The sequence below is a fragment of the Salmo salar genome, chromosome 19 (assembly GCF_965601325.2).
Source record: "Salmo salar chromosome 19, fSalSal1, whole genome shotgun sequence".
NCBI classification, from domain to species: Eukaryota; Metazoa; Chordata; class Actinopteri; order Salmoniformes; family Salmonidae; genus Salmo; species Salmo salar.
This window is the reverse complement of record NC_138309.1, coordinates 64523162-64546879: the sequence shown is the minus strand read 5'-3', so window position 1 is coordinate 64546879 and position 23718 is coordinate 64523162. Positions and strand designations below refer to the sequence as shown.

The following is a 23718-nucleotide window of genomic DNA, read 5'->3' as shown; positions in this document are numbered from 1 at the left end:
GCTAGGTGGGACGCTTGCGTCCCACCTACTCAACAGCCAGTGTAATCCCGTGGCGCGATATTCAAATACCTCAAAAATGCAAAAACTTCAATTTTTCAAACATATGACTATTTTAAAGACAAGACTCTCGTTAATCTAACCACACTGTCCGATTTAAAAAAGGCTTTACAACGAAAGCAAAACATTAGATTATGTCAGCAGAGTACCCAGCCAGAAATAATCAGACACCCATTTTTCAAGCTAGCATATAATGTCACATAAACCCAAACCACAGCTAAATGCAGCACTAACCTTTGATGATCTTCATCAGATGACAACCCTAGGACATTATGTTATACAATACATGCATGTTTTGTTCAATCAAGTTCATATTTATATAAAAAAAAAGCTTTTTACATTAGCATGTGACTAGCATTCCCACCGAACACTGCCGGTGAATTTACTAAATTACTCACGATAAACGTTCACAAAAAAAAAACAATTATTTTAAGAATTATAGATACAGAACTCCTCTATGCACTCGATATGTCCGATTTTAAAATAGCTTTTCGGTGAAAGCACATTTTGCAATATTCTCAGTAGATAGCCCGGCATCACAGGGCTAGCTATTTAGACACCCAGCAAGTTTAGCACTCACCAAAGTCAGATTTACTATAAGAAAAATGTTATTACCTTTGCTGTTCTTCGTCAGAATGCACTCTCAGGACTTCTACTTCAATAACAAATGTTGGTTTGGTCCCAAATAATCCATTGTTATATCCAAATAGCGGCGTTTTGTTCGTGCGTTCAAGACACTATCCGAAAGGGTAAATAAGGGTGATGAGCATGGCGCATTTCGTGACAAAAAAAATTCTAAATATTCCATTACCGTACTTCGAAGCATGTCAACCGCTGTTTAAAATCAATTTTTATGCCATTTTTCTCGTAAAAAAGTGATAATATTCCGACCGGGAAATCGTTTTTTATTACAAAGAGAGTGAAAGTAAAAGCATGCTATCCCCTCATGCACGAGCCTCAGTCTAATGGCCCTCTGATAGAGCACTTGCCAAACGTGCTAATGTGTTTCAGCCTGGGGATGGAATTACATCGTTCAGCTTTTTCCCGCCTTCTGAGAGCCCATGGGAGCCGTAGGAAGTGTCACGTCATGCCAGAGATCCCCTGTATTTGTTAGAGATGATCAAGGAGGGCAAGAAATTGTCAGACAGGCCACTTCCTGTAAGGAATCTTCTCAGGTTTTGGCCTGCCAAATGAGTTCTGTTATACTCACAGACACCATTCAAACAGTTTTAGAAACTTTAGGGTGTTTTCTATCCAAAGCCAATAATTATATGCATATTCTAGTTACTGGTTAGGGTTAGGGTTAAAACAGTTACATAGTTTAATGGCTGTGATATGAGAAAACTGAGGATGGATCAACAACATTGTAGTTACTCCACAATACTAACCTAATTGACAGAGTGAAAAGAAGGAAGCCTGTACAGAATACAAATATTACAAAGCATGAATCCTGTTTGCAACAAGGCACTAAGGTAATACTGTAAAAAAATGTGGAAAAGCAATTAACTTTTTGTCCTGAATACAAAGTGTTATGTTTGGGGCAAGTCCAATACAACATATTAGTGAGTAGCACTCTCCATATTTTCAAGCATAGCGGTGGCTGCATCATGTTATGTGTATGCTTGTAATCGTTAAGGACTGAGCAAAATCCTTTGCACCAGACACTGGGATACGAATTCACCTTTCAGCAGGACAATAACCTAAAACACAAGGCCAAATCTACAATGGAGTTGCTTACTAAGAAGACAGTGAATGTTCCTGAGTGTCCGATTTACAGTTTGACTTAAATCTGCTTGAAAATCTATGCCAAGACCTGAAAATGATTGTCTAGCTATGAACAACAACCAATTGAAACAGAACTTGACAAATTCTGAAAAGAATAATGGGCAAACGTTGCACAATCCAGGTGTGGAAAGCTCTTTAGAGATGTACCCAGAAAGACTCACAGCTGTAATCGCTGCCAAAGTTGCTTCTACAAAGTATTGACTCAGGGATGTGAATACTTATGTAAATTACATATTTCTGTATTTCATTTTCAAAAACATTTTCTACAAATATTAAAAACATGTTTTCACTTTGTCATTATGGGGTATTGCATGTAGATGGGTGAGAATATATTTTTTTCATCCATTTTGAATTCAGGCTTAAGACAACAAAATGTGGACTAAGCCAAGGGGTAGGAATACTTTCTGAAGGCACTGTATGTTATTTATATTTGAGTAGCATAAGATAAATGCATCAATTAATGTACATGCAAAAACATTGATTTTGAAACAAACAATTCCAAAAATCGACCTGCAATATAGAGCATGCTGGGAAATATGATAATGATGGGTGTGGTTTTGGTTTAACACTGGTTCTTAACATCAGCACTGTTTTTTGTTTTGTTTACACCAATGAGTGTTAACACCTGAATCAACACTAGAAATGTTACACTAAAAATCAACACGAGGTAACACTGGCCACTTGTCCAGTTGCCTTTGGCTAGAATGCCAGTAGTGTCCTTCCAATTTGCCATCTGAAATGTTGCTGTTCTACAAAAAGTTACAAATAATCCATCAATAACTATATAAACAGTTGACTACACATTCTCTACAGCAGGTGCAAATACATGGTGCACCCCTTCATTATACAGATGTTTGCTCTAACTATCAACAGGTGGCAAGCCCAGTGGCAAAAGTCCATGTCTGCTACGTTGAGCATAGCATTTGAGGCATGTCTGTATTACTCAGAGGCTACGCTATTTACTGGGGAACGAGCCTGTGTTACAGCAACTGGGCCTATACCAGGCACCCTCTCCGGAGGAACAAAGCAAATAACTGGTGGTCACCCATTCAGGTCACCCAACAGTTATCAAGGGAACACTTGTGGGTCCTACACCCAGGTATTATAAAGGTACAATCAGGAAGCTGAGTGCTAACTTGTTTCAGTTCAAATTGAATTTGTATAGTGACTAGGGAAATGTTGTTATTTGGATAAGAATGTTACAAACACCATGATATTGGGGTTCACTAGTACCGACCTACAGTATTTCATTAATGAATGCAGAGAGGAAGCTACGGTGCCTTTCCACATATTCTGTTTCCATTTCCTTAAGGATGAACTCAGCATAGCTGAGCTGAAGGAATGTGAGGACCTCTGAATACCCCCTAAAAATAAACTGGCACCAGCTGCACCCATTGAGATAAGGCCGGGCCAATCACTCCATTGAATGGTGCTCAGCAGATGTGCCAGCAAACATATTTCATGTCCGTTGGTGTCTTTCTCCGACCGATCGACTTCCCAATTAAAAGCATTCAGAATATTAGTGTTCCTCTGAGTCTCAGCAAGACTGGGAGAGTGGCAAGCACAGATGCTTGAAGTGTCGTCTTAATAGCGTTGGAGACGAGAAAAATATGACACTGCTATATCAGCTATTAGTTTGAGACATAGATTTTTCTGGTCATAATCAAGTCATTACCAGAGGGCCGTTACTAAGGTTTGGTCATTTTTGTATGAATATGACACTAATGACGACAGCTTGCATATTCAGCAGTATACTCCAAATACTGTTGTGAACAACCTCTACCACTTCAAACTGGGAATAGCAACCAGTGAGCGGACATACATATTTGGATCAGGATGTGTGAAAAACCCTCTCCCTTTACTATATCCATTCCTAGAATTGAAAGATTTAAGGCTTGCCGGCCACGTTTTTGTGAGGTCGGTTCTCCTGAAACCTGCATATTCCCGCTTGGTTGTCGTGACAATTCACTGGATACTGTGGCGCGCAAGATTATCGGTCAAGTCAGCAGCACTTATGTGACTCCTTACTGCTGACAAAGTGTTTTGTGTCATAGAGATGTGATGTGGACAATGTGCTATTTGGGGCATTGAGAGACCAGGGGCCGTATTCAAAAAGCATCACATAGTAGAAGTGGTGATCTAGGATAAGGTTCCACCTGTCCATATAATATGATTCATTATGACTTAAAAGACAAAACTGTTCCTATATCAGCACTACTATGCTCAGTACTACTCAGCACTACTCTTTGTGAATGCAGGCCCTGGTCCTTTGTATTGGATTTGTCATAATTAGATAGGTTTTATCCATTACCAGGTTTTAACTAGTGAGATATAGATTCAGAGTAGAGTGAAGTCATTACATTTTATTCAGGTATCCAGCATTTGGCTAACATCTAAAAGTACTACAGTACCAATTTATAAAGCTAAAATCTAGCCATCTTGGAAGGCAACCTAAGCCTTCTGAAGATGATGGCAAAACCGCATGATAAAAACCTTCCAAGTAGATACTGTTGCTTAACGCATAACATTTCATCACAGCTTAAAGGATTTTCTAGACAGGTCGAGTTCAGCTAACTCACTAACTCAGAGCGCTCAGCGAGCAGGGAATTATATCAGTGGTGGAGCCCTCCAGAATCCATCAACCATGACACTGGGACAGAGAAAGAACTGTCTGGACAGAACAAATGCTCTTTTCGCTAATGAGCACCACGGCAGATTTAAACTGACTGACTGACCGATCTTTCTTCACTGAAAACAGTGTCCTTGATTTTCACAGCTAACATATAATGAAACATGTTCACTGTGCCATCTTCATTCTTTATAATTTTGTCATTATATCATTTAGCAGACACTTTTATCTAAAGTGATATACAGTCACAGTACATGTGGTCCAGGCAATTGAACCCACAATAAAATGTGGAAATTATATTATTTGATACTAATACAACTGCTCAGAGAAAGAGATTTTGTTTAACAAGTCATATATTTTTTTTCTCAAAAAGGTGGGGGTCAAAATGATTGACACCACGGTTTTCAATACCTTTCAATATCTCACCTTGCGAGTATAACAACACTGAGCATTTAAAAAAAAATAATGTATGAGTTGGAGAACACATTGGGAGGGATCTTACACCATTCCTCCATACAGAATCTTTACAGATCCTTGATATCCTTTGTCTGCGCTTATGGACTGCCCTCAATAATTTAAACCACAGGTTTTCAATGGGTTTCAAGTCCAGGGGCTGAGATGGCCATTGTAAAAAGTAGATTTTGTGGCCAATTAACCATTTTTGGTTAAAATATCCTGGTACTGGGTAAAGGTCATGATGCCATTGACCTTAACAATGGTCCCAGGAGCAGTGGAAGCAAAATAGCCCTATAAGATCAAACATCCACCACCATATTTTACAGTAGGTATGGGGTTCTTTTCTACTCATGCGTTCTCATTTCGACACCAAACCCACCACTGGTGTGCGTGGCCAAAGAGCTCTATTTTCATGTCATCCAACAAATGTAAACGCCTGGAGTTTACTAAACAGCTTTGGCACTTGGATTGGAACCGGTGCTTTGGTAAGAAGACATGAAAATAGGACTCTTTGGCCACGCACACCAGTGGTGGGTTTGTTAAGGTCAATGGCATCATGGCTTTTATCCAGTACCAGGATATTTTACTTGTTATTTGAGTTGTTTCAAGCCATTCGATTCATGCATACAGGTCAAATTAAAATCAGAGAGATAAAGAGATATTCGAAAGGTAAAAATAGAAATAGCTTCTTCAAATCATACAGAATTTTCTCCCACGTACAGCAAGGGAGATGCTACGGTTATCAAGTCTGACATTGCACAGATAAACATTCAGCATGGCTGCATATCTATCTGACTCATGATGACTTACAGGCTACGTACCAATTATGTATCCTTGCTCCCACAGAGTGCACTTGTTCAGTTCCCTTCAATAATTTAAAAGGAAATGACAGGTTTAAGAAATATGGTAGAAATCTCTCAAACTAGGCCATGCCTCCACCCATCCAATGCTGTCAGATTTGTGGGAAGTAGTTAATGAGTGTGCACTTCAGGAGAGATGTTATTGTGACACACCCATGGTCTTAATCTAGGGCCGTGGCTATACCCCTGACTATTCTGACATCTTCCCTGATCAAGGGAGTAGGAGCAGTGTAGGGGGTCCGTAATGGCGGCAGAGAAGTCAGGCGCAGGAGAGCAAAAACTGATTTACAACGGCGCAGTTTAATAAATAAAACCACCGTAAACAGAACAATACATCAATGAGTAAACAAAACCCATTACACACCAGCATAACGTGCACAAGCACTACAGTAAACAATTCCGGACAAGGACATGGGGGGAACAGAGGGTAAATACACAACATGTAATGATGGAATTGAAACAAGTTGTGTGGGAAGACAAGACAAAACAAATGGAAAATGAAAGGTGGATCGGCGATGGCTAGAAGACCAGTGACGTCGACCGCCGAACGCCGCCTGAACAAGGAGAGGGACCGACTTCGGCGGAAGTCGTGACAAGCAGGTAACCCCCGCACATTGGTCCTCAATATTTACTAAATAAAGTAAAGTAAAAAATTATAAAAAGTAACACAATAAAATAACAATAATGATGCTATATACCCCCTGTATATAGCCTTGTTGTAAAGGTCTGTGTGTAGCTGGTGCAGAGGAGTCAGGCGCAGGACAGCAGAGATGAGTAATAAAAGTAACTTTACTCAAAATTACCAAGTACATGTAGTAATACCAAGCCCCCACAAAAGGACCGAAATACATAAAACAAATGCACAAAAACCATGGGGAAAACGGAGGGTTAAATAATGAACATGTAATTAGGGAATTGAAACCAGGTGTGTAAAACAAAGACAAAACAAATGGAAAATGAAAAGTGGATCGGCGATGGGTAGAAGGCCGGTGACCTCAACCGCCGAACGCCGCCCGAACAAGGAGAGGGACCGACTTCGGCGGAAGTCGTGACACTCGTTACTGTTATGTTATTGTGTTACAGTTTAAGTCGGAAGATTACATACACCTTAGCCAAATACATTTAAACTCAGGCTTTGTGATGGCTTCTCCAATACCTTGACTTTGTTGTCCTTAAGCCATTTTGCCACAACTTTGGAAGTATGCTTGGGGTCATTGTCCATTTGGAAGACCCATTTGCGACCAAGCTTTAACTTCCTGACTGATGTCTTCAGATGTTGTTTCAATATATCCACATAATTTCCTACCTCATGATGCTATCTATTTTGTGAAGTGCACCAGTCCCTCCTGCAGCAAAGCACCCCCACAACATGATGCTGCCACCCCCGTGCTTCACGGTTGGGATGGTGTTCTTCGGCTTGCAAGCCTCCCCCTTTTTCCTCCAAACATAATAATGGTCATTATTGCCAAACAGTTCTATTTTTGTTTCATCAGACCAGAGGACATTTCTCCAAAAAGTACGATTTTTGTTCCCATGTGCAGTTGTAAACCGTAGTTTGTTTTTTGGGGGGCGGTTTTGGAGCAGTGGCTTCTTCCTTGCTGAGCAGCCTTTCAGGTTATGTCGATATAGGACTCGTTTTACTGTGGATATAGATACTTTTGTACCTGTTTCCTCCAGCATCTTCACAAGGTCCTTTGCTGTTGTTCTGGGATTGATTTGCACTTTTTGCACCAAAGTACATTCATCTCTAGGAGACAGAACGCGTCTCCTTCCTGAGCGGTATGACGGCTGCGTGATCCCGTGGTGTTTATACCTGCATACTATTGTTTGTACAGATGAATGTGGTAACTTCAGGCATTTGGAAATTGCTCCCAAGGATGAACCAGACTATTTTTCTGAGGTATTGGCAGATTTTTTTTGATTTTCCCATGATGTCAAGCAAAGAGGCACTGAGTTTGAAGATATACCTTGAAATACATCCACAGGTACACCTCCAACTGATTCAAATGATGTCAATTAGCCTATCAGAAGCTTCTAATGCCATGACATCATTTTCTGGAATTTTCCAAGCTGTTTAAAGGCACAGTCAACTTAGTGTATGTAAACTTCTGACCCACTGGAATTGTGATACAGTGAATTATAAGTGAAATAATCTGTCTGTAAACAATTGATGGAAAAATTACTTGTGTCATGCACAAAGTAGATGTCCTAACCGACTTGCCAAAACTATAGTTTGTTAACAAGAAATTTGGGGACTGGTTGAAAAGCGACTTTTAATGACTCCAACCTAAGTGTACGTAAACTTCCAATTTCAACTGTACTTTTTATAATTTTTTACTTTCGTTTATTTAGTAAATATTGAAGACCAATCTGCAGTGGTACAGGTTAGTCGAGGTAATTTGTACATTTAGGTAGGGGTAAAGTGACTATGAATAGATAATAAACAGGATGTCACTGAGGACCATATCTGGACCTTTTTAGGATGTTATTGGGAAATTGTGTTATGGTCCCCTGGAGGTTTTGTCTATTTCCCGGGTTTTGTCCCGCTGAAGTCCCCAAGGACATTCTTGGGACGTTGTGTCATTTCTGACATCTTTCCTGATCAAGGGCGTAGGAGCAGGTAACAAAAATATTGATACTTTGATTTTGAAAAACGAGTCACTAGATTCATTGAGGGACTTTTATTTTGAAAAGGCCTCCGCTGCTGGAACGTGAGTCACTTCCCCTGCCCACACTCACTGCTTTGTTCTCACTCTCGGTTGTTATAAGCAGAGGGACAGTGTGTGAGTGAGCGAAAAAGCATGGTGCAGCACCACCATCATTACTCACTGCATCGGGGAAAGTAATTGTTGTTGGTAATATCACAGAATTTCTGTTCCCTACATAGTCATTACCTATAATACATCACTGCACTTAACAAAACAGTGCCATTTGTACATCCATTTTAATGATCAGTTAATCTGACTATTCTCTCATTGATTTCATTTACATACTTCAGCAATTTGAGTTTAGGTTTTTAGTATAGTTGTATTTTTAACAGAGCTGAGATTTACATTGAAGTGCAAAGTGAAGGAATAGGCGGGTGAAATCAGTCATTGTTTCAGGCATAGATGAGTAGCAGGAAGATAGGAATGCTGTGAACCAAGAGGTTGTAAGATCAAATCCCAGTTGAGGACATGCTACATAATAATTACTGTATGCTTAAAGATATGTAATGTATGTTAAATTGTTTCAAATACAGTAAGATGAAAACTGTGTGTGTGTGTGTGTGTGTGTGTGTGTGTGTGTGTGTGCCTGAGAATTGCCAAAATACAAAGTGCTGTGAATGGATTAGTGGTTCACCAATCATGGGCTTGACAACAGTGACAAGGGGTGATGTGTAATGAAACTAGGGTCTGTGTGGGGGGGTGGGAAAATGTTTTTTCAAGATCATCAGGTGATGTCCCTGTGACAAACTGGGAACTAAATAAAAAAACTCCAGGGGACCATGACACAAGAATGACCTAAAAACATCCTTGGGACAAACTGGGAACTAGACAAAATCTCCAGGAGACCATGTCACAAGAATGACCTAAAAACATCCTTGGGACAAACTGGGAACTAGACAAAACCTCAGGGGACCATGATAAAATGTCCTTGGGGATGTCCCCCAGAAAACTGGGAACCAGACAAAACTTCCAGGGGACCATTACACAACGTCCTGGTGACCATTTCGTGATGTCCTAACAACTCATTATTGTTAGCAGGGTAGTTAGCTTTACATTTAGTTTAGTCATTTTTAGCTGTGTCGGGTTTTATCTAACTAGCTAAGGCTGGGTAGTTCTGGCTGTGTGAAAAACTGATAGTGAATGTTTTGAAGCCAAGAATAAATCAAATCAAATTTAATTTGTCACATGCGCCGAATACAACGGGTGTAGACCTTACAGTGAAATGCTTACTTACAAGCCCTTGACCAACAATGCAGTTTTAAGAAAAATACCTAAAATAACAAGAAATAAAAATGCCAAATAATTAAGAACAACAGTAAAATAACAATAGCGAGGCTATATACAGGGGGCCAGAGTCAGAGTCAATGTGCGGGGCACTGGTTAGTCAAGGTAATTGAGGTAACATATACATGTAGGTAGAGTTATTAAAGTGACTTATGCATAGATAATAACAGAGTAGCAGCAGCGAATACTTGCAACTGTAGCTACAGAATGCCTTGCACAATCACTGTGTTAGTCTGGATCATAGGGTCAGCAAGTTAGCAATGGATGTACCACCAGTCAAGAAGAGAAAAAAAGAGGACATAAGAGTTCTCTTCAAAGGAGTGTAAAGGACTGTAAGTAAGGTTCTTGGCAACTGCCCGCACATCACCGCTGGCAAATTTACTTTCTGCTTAGATGTCTTTAACTTCATCACAGTGATTATGGGTCATGAAGGTGTTCCATTTGTTAAGACCTTGTTCGGTGCTATCATGATCATGGCAGGAGAGTGACAGCCATGAACAGACAGGCAGAGAGGGAGAGAGAGGCTACAAACCAACAGGTAAGATAGTGAGATGTGCCTTTCCAAGCTCATAGAGTTCATAGACTGATGATCTGTCATAGTGTGAATCAAGCTGAATTATCATATATGATCTCTGATGAAATGATAGCAGCTTAAAGAGATTCTCCGGTACTTCTGTATACTTTTTAGCCAGTAGTTCTGGAAGTAGTACTCACGAGACAAAAGTGGTCCCCGAAAATTGCGTACTACATCACATATCTGCAGATTTGTGTACCACGTCATTGCTCTCGCTCTCACTCTGCTGTGTGTGCATCTTGCTAGCTGTTACTCAAATGGCAAGGGGCTGAAGCTCATTGGCTGAAACTCGAATTGCTAAGGGGCTGACCCACATGGAGAAACATTTTGGAAAAATGGCACCGCACAGCTTCCAGAAAACAGTCACTTTCAAACTAGGGATTTTGTGGCTAATTGAGGTAAGTCAGTAATTCTGCTCATAGACTATGTATCTACACATTGACATATCCAGCCCAAAGCGGGAGTTTTAAAAAATACTTAGTAGTCGCCAAAGTTCCGGAGCATGTCTTTAAGTCTAGGGTGCATTGAATGTGTTAACTTCATGAAGGAGAGAGGCAGCCAGGATTATATTTTATTTTTGACAATTGTGTAGATTGCAGATTGATTCATTTCAGTTTGAGCTTTCATGCCTACCTTTTTAAAATTAAAATAGTAATAATAATTTTAACTGTGTATGTCAATGGTTATAATTTAAGCAATAAGGCCCGAGGGGGTGTGGTGTATGGCCAATATACCACGGCTAAGGCGCTGTTCTGAGGTACGACGAAACGCGAAGTGCTAGGACATAGCCCTTAGCCATGGTATATTGGCCATATATCACAAACCCTGAGGTGCCATATTGCTTTTATAAACTGGTTACCAACGTAATTAGAGCAGTAAAAATACATGTTTTGACATACTATAAGGATCGACGCTGGAGACGAGAAGCAGGTACAGGGAGTGAACATTTAATGAAACACAGACAAGAAATAGAACAGGAACAGCGTCTGGACAGGGGAAAAATAATGACATCAATGCTGACACAGCCCTCGAGCACCAGAGAGGGAGAGCCGGAGCAGGCGTGACACATATCCATGGTATATGGTCTGATATACCACGGATTTCAGCCAATAAGCATTCAGTGCTCGAACCACCCAGTTTATAATACAGTATAATAACTGTATTTAACTTGGAAAATATTACGTTAGGTTTCAAACCATACAGTTTGTAGAGAAGCAGTAGTAACAACCTGACATAGGGGAAGTGAGAAGAATACGAGGAAATTAATCATACAGTAGTAGAGAAAGAACATAAAATATTTAATTGAATATACAGTATCCACATGAACAGTCATATTGGTATTCAGTACAGTATGAATGGCCATGGCCCTAAGAATGATTGGGCTGTAACAGAGTAAGTGCCTCCCTGCAAGGCACCCCTTAGCCTTGTAAATGTGCCCATTTGTAAGTTAAGATTTGTCTGTATCCTTTTCTCAAAGTCACTAGAAATGAGCATTTAATGCCAGAGTCAATCCTATGCCCCTAGCACTGATAGATGTCACTCCTAACACATATCTTCCTCAAATTCTAACATCTAGCCAAAAAAAACAAATTTCCATGGGCTTCATGGGTTCATAGTCTATACTTAGCAGGATGCCATGTACATAAAATCTATCTGACAATGGTCAGAATACTGACCTAGCCAATAGAGGAAAAAATGATGGATTGTCCCAGAGGGCAAAACTGGTTGGAATTATGTCATTATGATGTCATAGTCAGGTTGTATACAGGTTGGCATCCAGATAGTGGCCTAACAATATGACAACATTGTCATGACGACTTGATCTTGAAATGAAAAAGCCACTTGTACCTAGTTGTAGCAAAGACCAGTAGATGGTAGGCAAGTTAGCTATATGACCTATTCTCAACCAAGCAAACCATTTTACAACCACAAATTATGTCATTAAGCCTTTAAGGAAGTATTGTCTAGCATTGGTTATTCTATCCACTGCACCAGAACCCTTGTGGGCAGCCCCGGGGTGTGGGCGGTACATATGCCTGTCCCAGGGGGGTCATCAGACATACCAGCCAGTGTGCCAACTCCCAGTGACATTATCAAACAGGCTAATCAAGCCCATGCTGTCACCACTCTGTAATGACTAACGCTAGCCATCACTCTCAGCAATGTTGCCCGCAGCGGGGGGGGGGGGGGGGGGGGAGACGTGCCGTTGGCACACCAGAGACTTAATGCGCCACACACTGTGGGTAGCAAACATGTGACCAGAACTGAAAAAAAGGATTGAGAAGAGAATAGAGCTAGATGCTGCAAACATTACTGGCACTGTAATCATAATCATTATTATCATCAACAACAACAACACAACATCATCGTCTATATTTTGTCAAACTCACATTTAGGATCAAGGGAATCCAGTGAAAAAAATATTTGTCCGGGCCGGTCCAGATCGGCCTTGATTTGGCCCAAAATAGAAGTCTATGATTGGTTCAAATTACGTCAAGTCTGGACCAGCCTTGATTAGGCCCAAACTTGGTTCAGATTTGCTCCGTTCCTAACTGGCCTTGATTGGGAACAAACTTGATTCAGATTTGGCCTGGTCGGGACCAGCCTTGATTTATCCCAAACTTCGTTCAGATTTGGTCTGGACCGGCTTTGGTTGGGGCCAAACTTTGTTCAGATTTGGTCCAGTCCAGCTTTGATTTGGCCCAGAATTGGTTCAGATTTGGTCTGGTCCAGATCGGCCTTTGTTTGGGCTAAACTTGGTTCAGATTTGGTCCGGTCTAGATTTGGCCGAAACATAAACATCTATGATTGATTCTTATTTGGTCCGGCCCAGACTGACCAAATTTGGTCTTGTTTCGGGGCATAGCTCATTAGAATAATACCTTGTGTGGTTCATTTTGACATTTACATTTCGGTCATGTAGCAGTGACATGTTTAAATGTTCTTCTATTTTTCTGTCTTATTGGATCATGTTGTCAGGCATGGTTTGTCTGACAGATGTTATTTCTATGTAAAATATTCTGTAACAAGTGTTGTTTTTGAGCTCAATGGTGGATCTATTCATAATTATTTAAGAGATGTAAGTGAAATTATGTACGATTGATATTTGGCCATAGAAACGACCAAAAAGTATGCCTTTTCAATGGCTGTAAAATACATATTTTCAACATCTGTAAAATATGTCAACTTTCACTAAGAACTGAAAATGAAAGTTGATCTCATTGTCCATAAAATACATGTTCTCAATGTCCATAAAAATATGTATTTTCAAAGTCATAAAATACATATTTTCAACTTTCACTTAGAACTGAAAATGAAAGTGACTTCAACATTTGTAAAATATGTATTTTCCACATATTTTTAACTGCATTTTGCTCACTGGGATACAGCTATGGTAGCAGTTTGCTTTTTTGTAACAGAGAGAAACCTCTATTTGGAGCTAGAAATCTAAGACATGAGGAAACTATATTATAATCACAATTATGGATGATATAACTGACTTGGTTGAAGACAACAACAGGGGTAGAGCATTCACACCACACCACTGTTCCATCGCTCAACACTCTAACACAGACAAGGGAAGTGTCCCAAATGGCACCATTTTCTTCTCTAAAGTACTGCACTAAATTCAGAATAGGGAATGCATCCAACAATTTCTCCATAAAAGATTGTCAGCAGCCCAAGCTCAAAGTGATACTGGCAGGAGAATAAAAACAGCTGCAGCATCACCACAAGGCAACTACAGAACTATCTCCTCACAGCCGCCTCCCTTTGATCTCCCTAATCTTGTTTAAAGAAAGTAGCGTGGGGCTCGGGCTATGTCGCCGTGGAGTACTGCTTGCATTGCATTGCAGCCATTCCTAGCTGATATTATTCAATGTCTACAGTGCCTTCAGAAAGTATTCATACCCCTTGACTTATTCCACATTTTGTTGTGTGTTTACACACAAAACCCGATCCTTTTTAGCACATTTTTCAAAACAAAATACATAAATATCTCATTTACATAAGTATTCACACCCCTGAGTCAATACTTTGTAGAAGCACCTTTGGCAGTGATTACAGCTGTGAGTCTTTTAGGGTAAGTCTCTAAGAGCTTTGCACACCTGGATTGTACAATATTTTCCCATTCAATTTTTTTAAATTCTTTAAGCTCTGTCAAGTTGATTTTTGATCATTGCTAGACAGCCATCTTCAAGTCTTGCCATAGATTTTTAAGACGATTTATGTCAAAACTGTAACTAGGCCACTCAAGAACATCAATGTCATCTTGGTAAGCAACTACAGCATAGATTTGGCAATGTGTTTTAGGTTTTTGTCCTGCTGAAAGCTGAATTTGTCTCCCAGTGTCTGTTGGAAAGCAGACTGAATCAGGTTTTCCTCTAGGATTTTTCCTGTGTTTATAGCTGTATTCCGTTTATTTTTATGGTAAAAAACTCCCTACTCCTTGCCGATGACAAGCATACCCATAACATGATGCAATCACCACCATGCTTAAAAATATGTGGTACTCAGTGTGTATTCAGTGATGTGTTGTGTTGGATTTGCCCCAAACATAACACTTTGTATTCAGGACAAAAGTAAATTTGTTTGCCACATCTTCTGCAGTATTACTTAATTAAGTGCCTTATTGCAAACAGGATGCATGTTTTGGGATATTTTTTTATTATGAACAGAGGTTTCCTTCTTTTCATTCTCTCATTTAGGTTAGTGCAACTACAATGTTGTTGATCCATCCCCAGTTCTTTCCTATCACAACCATTAAACTCTGTAACTATTTTATACAGGACTCATGGTGAAAGCCCAGAGTAGTTTCCTTCCTCTCCGGCAACTGAATTAGGAAGGACGCCTGTATCTTTGTATTGACTGGGTGTATTGATACACCATCCAAACTGTAATTAATAACTTCACCATGCTCAAAGGGATATTCAGCGTCCGCATTAAAAAACACACATCTACCAATCGGTGCCCTTCTTTGCGAGGGATTGGAAAACCTCCCTGGTCTTTGTGGTTGAATCTGTGCTTGAAATTCCCTACTCGATTGAGGGACCTTACAGATAATTGTATGTGTGGGATACAGAGATGGGGTAGTTATTCAAAAATCATGTTTACCCGCTATTATTGAACACGGAACGAGTCCATGCAACTTATTTTGTCATTTGTTAAGCACATTTTTACTCCTAAACTTATCAAGGCTTGCAATAACAAAGGGGTTGAATACTTATTCACTCAAGACATACCAGTTTTTTTTTTTATTTTTTTTATTTCAAACATTTTCTACTAACAAAATTCCACTTTGACATTACAGGGGATTGTGTTTAGATCAGTGACACAAAATCTCAATTTAATTAATTTTAAATTCAGACTGTAACACAACAAAATGTGGAAAAAGTAAAGGGGTGTGAATACTTTCTGAAGGCGACGTACATATATACATATGAGATGGGACATAAAAATAAATAAATATTTAATACATTTTGATAATTCTTGTTTTATCAAGATATTTCGAACAAAAACATTTTTTTTTTATATTACCAGAACAAACACTAGTGTATCATCAATTGGCTACAATTAGCCTACATCAGCTAATCAGGACCACAGAGATCACAATAATTGTCTGTAACAATATGGTCAGCGATATCAATTCTGTCCTTCCCTTTGAAACGACAACACAATTGTTAATTTTTTTGTTCTTCTCAAAGGGACAAATCGGGGGAAAAACAAGGATGCTTTACTCTTAAGTGTTTTTTTCCTGCATACACTGATTTCTACCATTGAAAATTGACACTTGACAGTGACAGGGATAACTATACTACACGGATTCCCTGTGTCTGTCACAAATGACAACCGACGGTAAGAGTGCTATGAATGCTATTTCAAATAGGCTAACAATATTTAATAATGCAACACAACATGTGGACAGTACAGACAATCACTGTTTTTAAATTCGAGACAAATTAAATGACAAGTTTGCTAGCGCACTTCAACACTTTTCTCAGACATCCACTAAGTAAACATCACTTACCTAGAAGCATAGTGCCGGGTACTGTGATTCGTTTTTTAAACTCCTATCCCTTTGAAGATACAGATTCCTGGTAAATATTGCCACAATGTTCCCTAACGTTCTCCAAAAGAAAACAACCTAAAAGAGCAGCCTATTTCTCTCTCACTCTCCTGCGCCTGTCTCTCTCACTCTACTTCCCTCTGTGCAGTGGTAGTCTTTTGTCAGTCAACTCAATGACACATCGCTCTGCTAATCCAATCTGCCGCAGCTCACAGGAATGATACACATGCGCCTCAATTAAAAGCTTCATGCTACGCTGATCAGTGTGCCAAGGAGGAGAGGGAGAGACAGAGAGAAAGGAACAGAGATTAGGGGGAGAGGGAGAGCGAGAAAGCGGGAGAATAAAGAGTGAGAGTGAGGAGAGAGAGAGAGAGAGAGAGAGAGAGAGAGAGAGAGAGAGGAGTGGAGACAAGGGGGAGAGGAAGGGAGTGGGAGGGAAAGAGAGAAAAAGAGTGGGAGATGAGTTGGTGTTGGCCAGCACCAACTGTTTCCTCTTAACCCCATTCACCCCTCTTTGTCTTCTTTCTCTCTCGCTCTTGCCATCCAACTGGCTCTCACAACTATTCTGTTTTTCTTTCGTTATTCACACCTGCATAGTCCCTGCCAGATAGCAGAAACATCAGTCTATTTACAATGGCTTTTTAAAAACACACTGCGTCTGAACCCTCTCCATCATCACTACTTGAGAAATTACACAACTGCACAACAATGCAGATGCATCTGTTTGGAAATAACGCAAAGTAATATTAAAGAGCATTTTACAGGGTTGATTTTTAAAATAAAATAATAATAATTTTCATGTTGCTGAAGCAGAAAAAAAGTTTGGAATGTCTGACTGTGCAATGAAGGTACGATACATACAGTGCATTCGTAAACTACTCAGACCCCTTGACTTCCTTCCATTCTGCTAGCAAACGTGCAAAATAAAATCGATGACGTACGCGGAAGATTAAACTACCAACAGGACATTCAAAACTGTAATATCTTATGCTTCACAGAGTCGTGGCTGAACGATGACATTATCAACAAGCAGCTGGCTGGTTATACGCTGTCTTGGCAGGACAGAACAGCGGTGTCTGGTAAGACAAGGGGCGGTGGACTATGTATTTTTGTAAATAACATCTGGTGCACAATATCTAAAGAAGTCTCGAAGTTTTGCTCGCCTGAGGTAGAGTATCTCATGATAAGCTGCAGACCACACTATCTACCGAGAGAGTTTTCATCTGTATTTTTCATAGCTGTCTACATACCACCACAGACTGATGCTGGCACTAAAACCGCACTGAATGAGCTGTATTCCATCATAAGCAAACAGGAAAACGCTCACCCAGAGGCGGCGCTCCTAGTAGCCTGCGGACTTTAATGCAGAGAAACTTAAATCCATCTTACCAAATTTCTATCAGCATGTTAAATGTGCAACCAGAGGGAAAAAAAATCTGGACCACCTTTACTCCACACACAGAGATGCATTCAAAGCTCTCCATCGCCCTCCATTTGGCAAATCTGACCATAATTCCATCCTCCTGATTCCAAGCAAAAATTTATGCACGAAGCACCAGTGACTTGATCAATAAAAAAGTGGTCAGATGAAGCAGATGCTAAGCTACAAGACTGTTTTGCTAGCACAGACTGGAATATGTTCCGGGATTCCTCAGATGGCATTGAGGAGTACACCACATCAGTCATTGGCTTCATCAATAAGTGCATCAATGACGTCATCCCCACACTGACCGTACGTACGTACATACCCCAACCAGAAGCCCTGGATTACAGGCAACATCCACACTGAGCTAAAGGCTAGAGCTGCCGCTTTCAAGGAGCGGGACTCTAAACCGGAAGCTTATAAGAAATCCCGCTATGCCCTCTGACGAACCAAACAGGCAAAGCGTCAATACAGGCCTAAAATCGAATCGTACTACACTGGCTCTGACGCTCGTCGGATGTGGTAGGGCTTGCAAACCATTACAAAGGGAAGCACAGCCGAGAGCTTCCCAGTGACACGAGCCTACCAGATGAGCTTAACTACTTCTATGCTCGCTTCGAGGCAAATAACACTGAAATATGCATGAGAGCACCAGCTGTTCTGGAAGACTGTGTGATCACGCTCTCCACAGCTGATTTGAGTAAGACCTTGAAACAGGTCAACATTCACAAGGCCGCAGGGCCAGACGGATTACCAGGACGTGTACTGCGAGCATGCACTGACCAACTGGCAAGTGTCTTCACTGACATTTTCAACCTCTCCCTGTCCAAGTCTATAATACCAACATGTTGTAAGCAGGCCACCATAGTCCCTGTGCCCAAGAACACTAAGGTAAGATGCCTAAATGACTACCGACCCATAGCACTCACATCTGTAGCCATGAAGTGCTTTGAAAGGATGGTCATGGCTTACATCAACACCATTACCCCAGAAACCCTAGACCCACACCAATTTGCATACCGCCCTAACAGATCCACAGATGATGAAATCTCTATTGCACTCCACACTGCCCTTTCCCTCCTGGACAAAAGGAACACCTATATGAGAATGCTACTCATTGACTACAGCTCAGCGTTCAACACCATAGCGCCCTCAAAGCTCATCAATAAGCTAAGGACCCTGGGAATAAACACCTCCCTCTGCAACTGGATCCTGGACTTCCTAACGAGTCGCCCCCAGGTGGTAAGGGTAAGTAACAACACATCCGCCACGCTCACCCTCAACACAGGGGCCCCTCAGAGGTGTGTGCTCAGTCCCCTCCTGTACTCCCTGTTCACTCAGGCACGACTCCAACGCCATCATTAAGTTTGTCAATGACACAACACTGGTAGGCCTGATCAGACAGTGACGAAACAGCCTATAGGGAGGAGGTCAGCGACCTGGCCATGTGGTACCAGGACAACAACCTCTCCCTCAATGTGATCAAGACAAAGGAGATGATTGTGGACTACAGGAAAAAGAAGACCGAGCACGCCCCCATTCTCATCGACAGGGCTGTAGTGGAGCAGGTTCAGAGTTTCAAGTTCCTTGGTGTCCACATCACCAACAAACTAACATGGTCCAAGCACACCAAGACAGTCGTGAAGAGGGCACGACAAAACCTATTCCCCCTCAGCAGACTGAAAAGATTTGTCATGGGTCCTCAGATCCTCAAAAGGTTCTACAGCTGCACCATTGAGAGCATCCTGACTGGTTGCATCAATGCCTGTTATGGCAACTGCTCGGCCTCCACCCGCAAGCCACTGCAGAGGGTAGTGCATATGGCCCAGTACATCACTGGGGCCAAGCTTCCTGCCATCCAGGACCTCTACACAAGGCGGTGTCAGAGGAAGGCCATAAAACAGCTTCTACCCCCAAGCCATAAGACTACTGAACATCTAATCAAATGGCTACCCAGACTATTTGCATTTTTCCACATTTTGCAACGTTATACCTGCCTTATACAAAAATGTATTAAATGTTGTTTTTCCCTCATCAATTTACACACAATACCTCATAACATTTCTGATCATTTATATTTAAAAAAAACTGAATTAATACATATACATAAGTATTCAGACCCTTTACTCAATACTTTGTTGAAGCACCTTTGGCAGTTTTTATTTTTATTTCACCTTTATTTAACCAGGTAGGCTCGTCGAGAACAAGTTCTCATTTACAACTGCGACCTGGCCAAGATAAAGCACAGCAGTTCAACACATACAACAACACAGAGTTACACATGGAATAAACAAACATACAGTCAATAATACAGTAGAAAAAAGAAAAATCTATATACAGTGAGTGCAAATGAGGTAAGATAAGGGAGTTAAGGCAATAAATAGGCCATGGTGGCGAAGTAATTACAATATAGCAATTAGACACTGGAATGGTAGATGTGCGGAAGATTAATGTGCAAGTAGAGATACAGGAGTGCAAAGGAGGAAGATAAATAAATAAATAAATAAATAAATACAGTATGGGGATGAGGTAGTTGGATGGGCTGTTTACAGATGGGCTATGTACAGGTGCAGTGATCTGACAGCTGGTGCTTAAAGCTAGTGAGGGTGGTAAAAGTCTCCAGCTTTAGTGAGTTTTGCAGTTCGTTCCAGTCATTGGCACCAGGGAACTGGAAGGAAAGGCGGCCAAAGGAGGAATTGGCTTTGGGGGTGACCAGTGATATATACCTGCTGGAGCGCGTGCTACGGGTGGGTGCTGCTATGGTGACCAGTGAGCTGAGATAAGGCGGGGCTTTACCTAGCAAAGACTTGTAGATGACCTGGGTTTGGCGACGAGTATGAAGCGATGGCCAGCCAACGAGGGCGTACAGGTCGCAGTGGTGGTTAATATATGGGGCTTTGGTGACAAAACGGATGGCACTGTGATAGACTGCATCCAATTTGTTGAGTAGAGTGTTGGAGGCTATTTTATAGATGACATCGCCGAAGTCGAGGATCGGTAGGATGGTCAGTTTTACGAGGGTATGTTTGGCAGCATGAGTGAAGGATGCTTTGTTGCGAAATAGGAAGCCGATTCTAGATTTAATTTTAGATTGGAGATGCTTAATGTGAGTCTGGAAGGAGAGTTTACAGTCTAGCCAGACACCTAGGTATTTGTAGTTGTCCACATATTCTAAGTCAGAACCGTCCAGAGTAGTGATGCTGGACGGGCGGGTGACTACGGCCTCAAATCTCAGTGACTACGGCCTCAAATCTCCCAAGTGGCACAGCGGTCAAAGGCACTGCATCTCAGTGCAAGAGGCATCACTACAGTCCCTGGTTCGAATCCAGGCTGTATCACATCTGGCTGTGATTGGGAGTCCCATAGGGTGGCGCACAATTGGCCCACGGTCGTCCGGGTTTGGCCGGGGTAGGCCGTCATTGTAAATAAGAATTTGTTCTTAACCTTTAGTTCAATTTCAAATGTAAAACAATAAGTATTCATGGGTATGATGCTACAAGCTTGGCACACCTGTAGTTGGGGAGTTTCTCCAATTCTTCTCAGCAGATCCTATCAAGCTCTGTCAGGTTGGATGGGGAGCGTTGCTGCACAGCTATTTTCAGGTCTCTCCCAGAGATGTTCGATCAGGTTCAAGTCCGGGCTCTGGCTGGGCCACTCAAGGTCATTCAGATACTTGACCCGATGCCATTCCTGCATTGTTCTGTCTGTGTGTTCAGGGTCGTTGTCCTGTTGGAAGGTGAACCTTCGCCCCGGTCTGAGGTCCTGAACTCTCTGGAGCAGATTTTCATCAAGGATCTCTCTGTGCTTTGCTCCGTTCATCTTTCCCTCAATCCTGACTAGTCTCGCAGTCCCTGCCGCTGCCAGGTTTTCTCCAGACGTGAAACTTGGCATTCAGTTCAATCTTGGTTTCATCAGACCAGATAATCTTGTTTCTCATGGTCTGAGAGTCATTTAGGCGCCTTTTGGCAAACTCCAAGCAGGCTGTCATGTGCCTTTTACTGAGGAGTGGCTTCCGTCAGGCCACTCTACCATAAAGGCCTGATTGGTGGGGTGCTACAGAGATGATTGTCCTTCTGGAAGGTTCTTCCAACTCCACAGAGGAACTCTGTCAGAGTGACGGGTTCTTGGTCACCTCCCTGACCAAGGCCCTTCTCCCCCGATTGCTCAGTTTTGCCGGGTGGCCAGCTCAAGGAAGAGTCTTGGTGGTTCCAAACCTCTTCCATTTAAGAATGACGGAGGCCACTGTGTTCTTGGGGACTTGTGCCTCAACAAAATCCTGTCTCGGCGCTCTATGGACAATTCCTTCAACCTCATGACTTGGTTTTTGCTCTGACATGCACTGTCAACTGTGGGACCTTATATAGACAGGTGTGTGCCTTTCCAAATCATGTCCAATCAATTGAATTTACCACAGGTGCACTCAAAACAAGTTGTAGAAACATGTCAAGGATGATCAATGGAAACAGGCTGCACCTGAGCTCAAAGGGTCTGAATACTTAAGTAAATATGTTATTTGTGTTCGTTTTTTAATACATTTCCAAACATTTCTAAAAACCTGTTTTTGCTTTGTCATTATTGGGTATTGATGAGATAAAAATCATATTTAATCAATTTTAGAATAAGGCTGTTTTATTTGTTTAACTAGGCAAGTCACTTAAGAACAAATTCTTATTTTACAATGACGGCCTATCGGGGAACAGTGTGACAGGGGCAGAATGACAGATTTTTACCTTGTCAGCTCCAGAATTCGATCCAGAAACCTTTCGGTTACTGGCCCAACGCTCTAACCACTGGCCCAACGCTCTAGGCTACCTGCCGCCCTGTAATGTAACAAAATATGGAAAAAGTAAAGTGGTCTGAATACTTCCCGAATGCACTGTACATACCAAAAGGCTAAAATCTATTAGTGTGGTCGCTGCGTGTTGTACTAAGGCTGTTTAGTATTTTTACAAGAGGTTCAACATTTATTTGATTTTATAATTAATAAAAAAATGTAAATATATTTTTGAGCTATTAAGTATCTCATAGACTCTTTATTTCATCTTTCCACAATTCATCCCATCCTATCTCCAGGGCTGGCTCGCACTATACGCGGACCACGCGCTGTTAATTATTATTATACTTTCTTTTAAACAGTCTTACTGTTTACAAAACACAAGGTACAATTTTGAAATCGGGGTAGTGCATCAGGAGTTTTCCTCTTGTTATGTCAATTACCAACAGACCTATCCATAAAGCATGACAAGAGATTATTTCAAGCATAACCTCCAAGGGACCCCATTGACTTTGTTATAATGTTTGAGTCACTCAGACAGTTTATGAACACACATACTGTAATTAGGGTTGCAAAATTCCGGGAACTTTTCATAAATTCTCAGATTTTCCAGAAATCCTGATTGGAGGATTCCAGATTTCCTGCTTATTCCCTCCTGATTCCAGGAAACCTTCAACCTGAGTTTCGGGAAAACTGAGGAATTTATTGAAAGTTCAGGGAATTTGGCAACACTACACATAAGCAATGGCAAAATGGGTAGAATTGCAAAACTTAAAAAAAAGTTTTTCTGCATCATGTAGAATTGCAGGAAATTAAGAGAATTTTGTCTAGGTCGCCAAGAGTGGGGGCCTCTAAAAGGTTCTTGCGCAGAACCCCACATTTGTGACTAGTTTCAGGAAACTAGGCGTATGTCGCACGTCAATACTTCACAGGAGCGCCATTTGAACGTAAACATAATTTTTTTGATCAAAATATGTTTTAGGGAAGAAATGCCCTCTGGAACATGTGAACTTTCATGTGCCTTAATAACAAACTTGTATTCCATCCATAAATACAAATAAAATTGTTAAATTACGAGCCTAGTTGCTTTAGCCACGGAAAAAG

The 23718-nt window shown here is 41.1% G+C and overlaps 1 protein-coding gene across 2 annotated transcripts in view; it reads right to left on the bottom strand.

The window, feature by feature from the left end:
- Positions 1-23718, bottom strand: part of LOC106579138 (zinc finger protein 385C) — a 153190-nt gene that overhangs the window by 33830 nt on the left and 95642 nt on the right. Inside the window, exon 1 of one of the 2 annotated variants that reach the window (XM_045702572.2) lies at positions 16379-16784. The exons of the other annotated variant lie outside the window; for it this stretch is intronic. Coding sequence (XP_045558528.1) covers positions 16379-16388 — 10 coding nt within the window. The 5' untranslated portion in view covers positions 16389-16784. Of the gene's footprint in view, positions 1-16378; positions 16785-23718 lie in introns of those variants that run through there. 2 annotated transcript variants of the gene reach the window in all.